A 10,657-nucleotide genomic window follows, 5' to 3' on the forward strand; every position below is an offset into this window, starting at 1 on the left:
TACCAGTACACCCAAACCAAAACACTCTGCTGAGATTCAAAGTTATCTATTATCGGTATGGTGTTTAAACATAAAGTGAGTGAAAGCACAAAGATAAAGCTATTTAAAGCATATTCAAGAGTTGGACAATGAAACTGAAACACCTGTCATTTTAGTGTGGGAGGTTTCATGGCTAAATTGGACCAGCCTGGTAGCCAGTCTTCATTGATTGCACATTGCACCAGTAAGAGCAGAGTGTGAAGGTTCAATTAGCAGGGTAAGAGCACAGTTTTTCTCAAAATATTGAAATGCACACAACATTATGGGTGACATACCAGAGTTCAAAAGAGGACAAATTGTTGGTGCACGTCTTGTTGGCGCATCTGTGACCAAGACAGCAAGTCTTTGTGACGTATCAAGAGCCACGGTATCCAGGGTAATGTCAGAATACCACCAAGAAGGACGAACCACATCCAACAGGATTAACTGTGGGCGCAAGAGGAAGCTGTCTGAAAGGGATGTTCGGGTGCTAACCTGGATTGTATCCAAAAAACATAAAACCACGGCTGCCCAAATCACGGCAGAATTAAATGTGCACCTCAACTCTCCTGTTTCCACCAGAACTGTCCGTCAGGAGCTCCACAGGGTCAATATACACGGCCGGGCTGCTATAGCCAAATCTTTGGTCACTCATGCCAATGCCAAACGACGGTTTCAATGGTGCAAGGAGCGCAAATCTTGGGCTGTGGACAATGTGAAACATGTATTGTTCTCTGATGAGTCCACCTTTACTGTTTTCCCCACATCCGGGAGAGTTACGGTGTGGAGAAGCCCCAAAGAAGCGTATCACCCAGACTGTTGCATGCCCAGAGTGAAGCATGGGGGTGGATCAGTGATGGTTTGGGCTGCCATATCATGGCATTCCCTTGGCCCAATACTTGTGCTAGATGGGCACGTCACTGCCAAGGACTACTGAACCATTCTTGAGGACCATGTGCATCCAATGGTTCAAACATTGTATCCTGAAGGCGGTGCCGTGTATCAGGATGACAATGCACCAATACACACAGCAAGACTGGTGAAAGATTGGTTTGATGAACATGAAAGTGAAGTTGAACATCTCCCATGGCCTGCACAGTCACCAGATCTAAATATTATTGAACCACTTTGGGGTGTTTTGGAGGAGCGAGTCAGGAAACGTTTTCCTCCACCAGTATCACGTAGTGACCTGGCCACTATCCTGCAAGAAGAATGGCTTAAAATCACTCTGACCACTGTGCAGGACTTGTATATGTCATTCCCAAGACGAATTGACGCTGTATTGGCCGCAAAAGGAGGCCCTACACCATACTAATAAATTATTGTGGTCTAAAACCAGGTGTTTCAGTTTCATAGTCCAACCCCTGTATTTTCTACAACATGTTGAGACAGGGCTATTCTTTATGTGAGAAAGCACAAGACTTTCAGTAGATATCAGGAAGGCCAAATGGAGTTAATTTGCCCTTTTGAACCGGGGATGGACACATAAAATTAGTTTTAGTTTTAGTAGTATGAGTTTTTAGGCTTTGTCCATATGAAAATAGTTTTTGTAAATGGCTTTTGTATTTGTCCTTTCTAAAATAAAAAATAAAAACAACGTCCATATAAACGCAGCATCATTTCTAGGTATTTCTTCATCCATAGAATAAAAAAATGCTCAAAACGTTATACTGACCGGGCAACACTGGTATTTGATGGTATAACAGAATCACCGAAAAACACCACAAAAAAAGGCTGGGATAATCTGCTGAAACAGTGCTGTTGATGGAAGTGACATGATTGGGTTGCAGGATTATGCTGTTTTTAACAAGGTTTGCATTAATTATCCAATGAATTGAACGATCTCAGAGTGGTATGGGCTTGAATGTGTTAAAATACAATGTTTGCAAAGCATTCATTCATTAACAAAAATGGCAGGGGGCCTAAACCTTAGTGCCATGCTAAAGCCAGTTTTCTACTCAGAAGGGTTAGAAAAAATATTTAATGCTGTATTTATTTATTTTGATATTGTTCTCAAAGATAAATCAGAATTGGTTTTATGAAGACTTTCTATGAGTACTTATATCTAAGTAGACACTAAAAGAAAAGACTCCAGCCATAGTTACAGCAAACAGGTACATGTCGCCTTGACTGCAGCTATCCATCAGAATGATAAGGTAATACAGCAGCCATATTGGTACGAGGGACGCTCCCCTATAACTTAAGGCAGTCTCTCGCAGCAAAGGGTTGACTACAATTACAATCATCATTAGAGGACTGTTACAAAAAACAGCTATCGAGAAACAGACTGAAGCCACGTTATACGCTTTAAGTAATAGAAAATGTAACACTGCATCCATGTGTAAATAAAAGTGTACAAAGTACGTGATAGGCGAGCATGTAAGAAAGTGACTGATCAACCGCTGAACTCTGCAGTTTGCTTTAAACTACAAAAATACTGTTTCAGGGGGAAAGGACCAGAATGAGTAATTTCATGAATTGCTCAAAAAATTCCAACGCTTGCTGGAAGTAAAGTTAAAATTAAAATGCCGTCTAAAATAAACAATATTCATTGTTTTTGTTTTTTTGTTGTTAGAAAAACATGTCAAATCGTATTATTTCTACTCTCACGGAAAACTCAGGCGAACACATGTGACCACGGCAACCGGTGCGCATGCGTACTCGTATGTTTTTATTTGCGACACTACGATACGTCACACGGCAGTGAGTAAAACGTGAACTAAGAAGGACAAGGTGGAAAAGGAGGAAAGGAGACCTCATGATGTGGGTAGAAGGATTATTAATTAAATTAAATAAAATGGGTATTACTGGAAAAATGTTTAACTGGATTAAAGATTTTATCAAATAGAATAATACAAGTAAGAATTGGTCAAGAATTGTCAGGAAAATATATAGTAGATAATGGTACTCCTCAAGGAAGTATTATAAGTCCGTTATTGTTTTCTATAATGATAAATTATGTATTTAAAAATATTGGTAAGGAAGTCGGTTGCTCACTATTTGCAGATAATGGAGCTATATGGAAAAAGGGTCGTAATATCAAACTTATTGAAAAGAAAATACAGGATGAGATTATTAGAATAGAACAATGGGCAAATCAATGGGGATTTAAATTCTCAGTAGAAAAAACAAAGGTAATGGTGTTTACACAGAAAAGAAAAGAGAAAATATCAAACTAAAATTATACAATCAAGTTTTAGAACAAGTAAAAAATATAAAATTTTTAGGTATATGGTTTGATGAAAAAATATATGGAAATTACATATAAAAAAAATCCTAGATAAATGCAAAAAAATATTAAACATTATGAGATGTATGGCTGGTATTGATTGGGGAGCAGATCGAACATCATTAAAAAGAATTTATATAGGATTAATTAGATCAAATATTAATTATGGAAGTATAATTTATGGATCAGCAGCAAACACTCATCTTATAAAATTAGACAATATACAACATCAAGCTTTAAGAATTTGTACAGGAGCAATCAGAACCAGTCCAATAGCAGCACCTCAGGTAGAGATGGGAGAGATGCCATTAGATTTAAGAAGGAAAAAGTTAGCAATAAATTACTGGATAAACTTACAAAGCAATAATCCGGATCATCCCACATGTGATATTTTAAAACCATGCTGGGAAAAAGAAAAAAAACAAGTTAAGAGTTTTGGTTGGATTATCAATAATATAGCAGAAGAATTTCAAATATATGAAAAAGAAATAAGTTCAATGTTGCCTTTGCCAGTAGTGCCACCGTGGCTGTTACCAGAAGCAGTGGTGGATATGGCATTGATGGAAAAGAAAAAGGATACGAAATGTAGTTTAGATTCAAGTATAATACAAGAATATATAAACAATTACTATCATTATGTCCAGATTTACAGAGATGCATCAAAAACAGATGAAAAAATAGGAGTAGCATTTGTAATACCAGAATTTAAAATAAAAGTAGGAAAAAGAATTACAGATGGATTATCGATATATTCAGAAGAATTATTAGCCATATTGTTAGCAGTGCAGTGGGTGGAGGATATAAAACCATTAAAAACAATAATTTGTTCAGACTCAAGTTCAGCATTATTAAGTTTAAAACATAATCATTCAGAGGGTAGACCAGACATTTTGTTGGAAATAAAACATACTTTATTTAGACTACAAAGGAAGGGATTAATATTAGTGTTTTTATGGGTACCAGCACATGTAGGAGTTGGAGGGAATGAGATGGCGGGCAGTATGGCAAAGAAGGCAACACAAAACAACATTAGCTTTATAATAAATATTAGTAGGTCAGAGGCAAGAAATATAATTAAACAGAGAATCAGGAAAGAGTGGCAAAAAATGTGGGATGAAGAGAGGAAAGGAAGATGGTTTTACAGAATCAACAAGATAGTAGGAGAAGTAAGAACGAGAAGAAGGAGCAGAAAAGAGGAAAGATTAATTACAAGATTAAGATTTGGACATAAAGGACTTAATTCTACATTGTTTAAAATAAAGAAACATAATACAGGAAAATGTGATCATTGTGGAGAGGAGGAAACAATAGAACATGTAATATTGAAGTGTCAGAAATATGAACAAGAAAGAACAATTTTGAGGAGAGAATTTGAAGGTATTAAAGAAAATTTTATTTTGATTGATACTTTGCAAAGAAGTTTAGGTAGCAGACATAGATTTTTCAAAAAAAACTAAATTAAGAAATATCATTGTTGTAATAGTAAATAAGATTTAAAACCATGAAGAACCACACGCCATACCAGTCGGTGGCGGTAATGCGCACCATAAAGTTATTTGCCAACCGCCAAAAATAATACAAGAAGAAGAAGGAAAAGAGACCTCTTCACAACCCTGGTCCGCTTGAACACATTTTCATGTCAGTATGAATCCGCCGAGTTTACGATAAATGTGATGCTTGAAATGTCCACGAAGAAGCCTATGCCTGTTGGCGCTCAAACCTCCATATTTTATTTCCTTGTTTCAGAAAGGCGAGCGGCCTCTTTTGTTTGTGACATGGCTAACCCTTTAAAGGGTGAAGTTATCAGGCTGTACAAAACTGTAAGTTCTGTTTTATTCCTGCCTGTCTGCTATATATATATATATGTATGTATGTATATATGTGTATGTATATATATACATATATGTATATATATACATACATATATGTATATATATATATATAAATATATGTATGTATGTATATACATATATTTATATATATGTATATATATTTATATATATATATGTATGTATATATATATATATATACATATATGTATGTATGTATATGTGTGTGTATATATATACAGGGGTTGGACAATGAAACTGAAACACCTGTCGTTTTAGTGTGGGAGGTTTCATGGTTAAATTGGACAAGCCTGGTAGCCAGTCTTCATTGATTGCACATTGCACCAGTAAGAGCAGAGTGTGAAGGTTCAATTATCAGGGTAAGAGCACAGTTTTGCTCAAAATATTGAAATGCACACAACATTATGGGTGACATACCAGAGTTCAACAGAGGACAAATTGTTGGTGCACGTCTTGCTGGCGCATCTGTGACCAAGACAGCAAGTCTTTGTGATGTATCAAGAGCCACGGTATCCAGGGTAATGTCAGCATACCACCAAGAAGGATGAACTACATCCAACAGGATTAACTGTGGACGCAAGAGGAAGCTGTCTGAAAGGGATGTTCGGGTGCTAACCCGGATTGTATCCAAAAAACATAAAACCACGGCTGCCCAAATCACGGCAGAATTAAATGTGCACCTCAACTCTCCTGTTTCCACCAGAACTGTCCATCAGGAGATCCACAGGGTCAATATACACGGCCAGGCTGCTATAGCCAAACCTTTGGTCACTCATGCCAATGCCAAACGACGGTTTCAATGGTGCAAGGAGCGCAAATCTTGGGCTGTGGACAATGTGAAACATGTATTGTTCTCTGATGAGTCCACCTTTACTGTTTTCCCCACATCCGGGAAAGTTACGGTGTGGAGAAGCCCCAAAGAAGCGTATCACCCAGACTGTTGCATGCCCAGAGTGAAGCATGGGGGTGGATCAGTGATGGTTTGGGCTGCCATATCATGGCATTCCCTTGGCCCAATACTTGTGCTAGATGGGCGCATCACTGCCAAGGACTACCGAACCATTCTTGAGGACCATGTGTATCCAATGGTTCAAACATTGTATCCTGAAGGTGGTGCCGTGTATCAGGATGACAATGCACCAATACACACAGCAAGACTGGTGAAAGATTGGTTTGATGAACATGAAAGTGAAGTTGAACATCTCCCATGGCCTGCACAGTCACCAGATCTAAATATTATTGAGCCACTTTGGGGTGTTTTGGAGGAGCGAGTCAGGAAACGTTTTCCTCCACCAGTATCACGTAGTGACCTGGCCACTATCCTGCAAGAAGAATGGCTTAAAATCCCTCTGACTACTGTGCAGGACTTGTATACATCATTCCCAAGACAAATTGACGCTGTATTGGCCGCAAAAGGAGGCCCTACACCATACTAATAAATTATTGTGGTCTAAAACTAGGTGTTTCAGTTTCATTGTCCAACCCCTGTATATATATATATATATGTATGTATATATGTGTGTGTGTGTGTATATATATACATATATGTATATGTATGTATATATATACAGTCAGTCATTTTCTACCGCTTATTCCAAAGTGGGTCGCGGGGAAGCTGGTGCCCATCTCCAGCAGTCTATGGGCGGGAGGCGGGGTACACCCTGGACAGGTTGCCAGTCCATCACAGGGAAACACACAAACAACCACACACACACACATTCATACATACACCTAAGGGCAATTTAGATACATATATATATATATTATATATTATATACACACACATATACATTTATATACGTATGCATATGTGTGTGTATATATATATATATATATATATATATATATTTACATGTATTTGAATATTTAAATGTTTTACATTCCATAATGTTTCTTTATTAATTAGGTGTTTGATATGATCATGAAGTATTAGGGCCAGACTAAGAGATTTTTTTCAAATTACGAGAATAAAGTCGTAATGCTATGCGAAAAACATGACATCTCATCTTCCACCAAACAAGCAATTTCTTAAGTCTATGCGGTTCTTTCTTCCAAACAGACGCAGTCAAATGCACATCCATTCAAAGTCCAAATACTGGTATTAATTTGATGCTGATATGCTAAAAGAAGAAGTCCTTATTTGTGAAAACGATACTAAAGTATAACTTCACAAGATGCTCAACATTCCTTATTTTAATGCATAGAAGACTGTGCTTTTGTAAGAGTTCTCATACAAATTACCATTTTTTCATGTAAAATTCCGACTTTATTTGTCATAATTTAAAAAAATGATCTCTTAGCCTGGCCCTAATACTCTGTCATAGTTTGAGATGTAAACATGTCCCTATTGTGGCTTTAGACCACATTATGTGTAGAAAATATTAATGTAAAGTAAATAATGATAAGAAAATAAACTGACTGCGATGTCTTATGATAAACCACTCGAAACAATTACGTTTTAAACTGTTAATGAATTAGGAGAAGGCTATACTGTAAAATATGTTAATTAAATGATTGAGTCTTTAATAGACAAAATTAGGTCGTTTTTTTTTATTATAAAGTCTTATGTAAGATGTATGCTTAATTAGATTTTATTTTCTATAAAAAGCTGTGTTACACCCTATTTTCATATATTTTGATATCTGAGCCCTGAATGAAAAGTTAAACAGTCAAATAAAAAACCTGAAGAATTCAGGCCTGTGACTTTCCTGCCAGGCCGTAATCTATTGTCCTTTATGGCTCTGGTTGACAAATTATCCTACTTCTCTGTTTGCACCACTGAAGCTGGTCTCTATGAAGACTGCCTTTGTTTAAGCAATAACTATAGCCGAGTGGGTGGGGGAGCTCCATGCTCTGGCTGTTGGTCCTACATGCCTACATTACAAGGCTGTTGGCTCAGATCACCTTCCTTCATAAAATTTGTACCCAGGCTACGTGAAAGCAGCTATTGAACACACTGCATAATGCCCTACCCCGTCTAGGTCAAGGCTAACTGTCCACATAGAGCATTGCAGCGTCACAGACTGTTTGATTATCAGAACAGCTGTTTATGTGCCGCAGTGGTAAGAACAGCGAAGAAGCACTGTCTGAGCACAGGCTGTCGCATTGGTTTGTTGACACCATTGCGCTAGTAATTAGACCTGAGGATGTCGCTGCTCCTTCCAGTGAGGTATGTCATTCCAGAAGACGTGTGGCTGGGTGTCAGGGGTTTCATGTTTCTATCACCTTAATGGTAACTGCAGGTCCACATTGGCTTCAGCTGTCTAACTGCTGGCTTCTATTGATTGACCAGTAGATGGGTATCGGTTCCTCATGACATTGCTGGTATGGGTCATCCACTTTATTTACTGCCACTGGCAGATATATAGAAATTCACAAATCTATAGTTACATATCTAGCTTCGGTTTAGTCAAAAACAAAATGCTCTGAGCTAAAACATCTTATGTGACTTTTTTTTTTTATCATCTCCCAGCTGCTGTATCTTGGCCGTGAGTACCCGAAGGGATCAGCGTATTTCAGAGAGCGCCTAAAGTTCGCTTTTATGAAGAACAAAGATGAGACCGACCCAGAGAAAATCAAACAGCTGGTTGCCAGGGGAGACCACGTCATCAAAGAGCTGGAGGCCCTTTATTTCCTCAGAAAATATCGTGCCATGAAGAAGCGCTACTATGAGCCTGAGAATTAGGGACAAACATATTTTTCGGAAAAAGGACACATGGAGACGAGAAGGAAAAAACTGCAATTTCATATTGTTCTCTTCAACATTACAAGAGCTACAAAGTAAGTCTTTCAGTGTAGTCTGCAGAAGACCCCAAAAGTTGATCTTCAAAGAATCTAATTTATACTTTTTTTTTTTTTTACTAAAAATGTACCTTTAAAATTACACGAATGCAGTTTTTGAGTGGTCTCAACCCTACAGCATGATGCTGCCACCACTATGCTTGACATAGTACAGTGTTCATAGGTATTAATCCTCCTCTTGGCATATTCTGTCAACGTGGCCAAATTGTTTTTCCAGAGCCATTCAGTTTGTGCGCTAAAACTTGGATTCCTGTCAAGCTTGTGTTTTGTTGCAAATTATATTTTCTTTAGATTCTTAAGATTATTTAACTCACCAGCGATGGACTGGCGACCTGTCCATGGAAGAAGCAGCTATAATAAATGGATGGATATTTAACTCACAATCTTGTCTTCTTCAGAATGTAATTATTAGGATTCAAGGAGGCACGTGGTCTCTACTCTCAATGGTTTGTTAAACTGAAATGACAGAGTTTTGTATAATGAAACACTTTGAGTAATAAAGCTGTTCTGTATTTAACCATAAGCTCATGGTCGAGTTGCTTCGGGAGTTAGTGGACTTTACTGTATAGATACATTATTCACAGAAAATAAATGTTATGTTTTTTAATGCTGACCTCGTGTCATAATACAGGTCCTTCTCAAAATATTAGCATATTGTGATAAAGTTCATTATTTTCCATAATGTCATGATGAAAATTTAACATTCATATATTTTAGATTCATTGCACACTAACTGATATATTTCAGGTCTTTTATTGTCTTAATACGGATGATTTTGGCATACAGCTCATGAAAACCCAAAATTCCTATCTCACAAAATTAGTATATTTCATCCGACCAATAAAAGAAAAGTGTTTTTAATACAAAACACGTCAACCTTCAAATAATCATGTACAGTTATGCACTCAATACTTGGTCAGGAATCCTTTTGCAGAAATGACTGCTTCAATGCGGCGTGGCATGGAGGCAATCAGCCTGTGGCACTGCTGAGGTCTTATGGAGGCCCAGGATGCTTCGATAGCGGCCTTTAGCTCATCCAGAGTGTTGGGTCTTGAGTCTCTCAACGTTCTCTTCACAATATCCCACAGATTCTCTATGGGGTTCAGGTCAGGAGAGTTGGCAGGCCAATTGAGCACAGTGATACCATGGTCAGTAAACCATTTACCAGTGGTTTTGGCACTGTGAGCAGGTACCAGGTCGTGCTGAAAAATGAAATCTTCATCTCCATAAAGCTTTTCAGCAGATGGAAGCATGAAGTGCTCCAAAATCTCCTGATAGCTAGCTGCATTGACCCTGCCCTTGATAAAACACAGTGGACCAACACCAGCAGCTGACACGGCACCCCAGACCATCACTGACTGTGGGTACTTGACACTGGACTTCTGGCATTTTGGCATTTCCTTCTCCCCAGTCTTCCTCCAGACTCTGGCACCTTGATTTCCGAATGACATGCAGAATTTGCTTTCATCCGAAAAAAGTACTTTGGACCACTGAGCAACAGTCCATTGCTGCTTCTCTGTAGCCCAGGTCAGGCGCTTCTGCCGCTGTTTCTGGTTCAAAAGTGGCTTGACCTGGGGAATGCGGCACCTGTAGCCCATTTCCTGCACACGCCTGTGCACGGTGGCTCTGGATGTTTCTACTCCAGACTCAGTCCACTGCTTCCGCAGGTCCCCAAAGGTCTGGAATCGGCCCTTCTCCACAATCTTCCTCAGGGTCCGGTCACCTCTTCTCGTGCAGCGTTTTCTGCCACACTTTTTCC

The 10,657-nt window shown here is 38.4% G+C and overlaps 1 protein-coding gene across 2 annotated transcripts; it reads left to right on the plus strand.

Annotated features, from left to right (window-relative positions):
* The first annotated feature begins 4,764 nt into the window (after nt 1-4,764).
* lyrm5a (LYR motif containing 5a) lies at nt 4,765-9,421 on the plus strand. Of its 2 annotated transcripts, XM_047367710.1 has the most exons (3): nt 4,765-4,885; nt 4,994-5,067; nt 8,570-9,421. In XM_047367710.1, exons 2-3 carry the CDS (start codon nt 5,023-5,025, stop codon nt 8,780-8,782), a joined length of 258 nt encoding a protein of 85 aa, XP_047223666.1. In that variant the 5' UTR covers nt 4,765-4,885; nt 4,994-5,022; the 3' UTR covers nt 8,783-9,421. The 2 variants fall into 2 exon arrangements, with proteins under 2 accessions (XP_047223666.1, XP_047223664.1); XM_047367708.1 differs by lacking the exon at nt 4,765-4,885 and having other exon boundaries at nt 4,892-5,067.
* Nucleotides 9,422-10,657: the final 1,236 nt, after the last annotated feature.

The sequence above is a fragment of the Girardinichthys multiradiatus genome, chromosome 6 (assembly GCF_021462225.1).
Source record: "Girardinichthys multiradiatus isolate DD_20200921_A chromosome 6, DD_fGirMul_XY1, whole genome shotgun sequence".
In the NCBI taxonomy this organism is placed as follows: Eukaryota; Metazoa; Chordata; class Actinopteri; order Cyprinodontiformes; family Goodeidae; genus Girardinichthys; species Girardinichthys multiradiatus.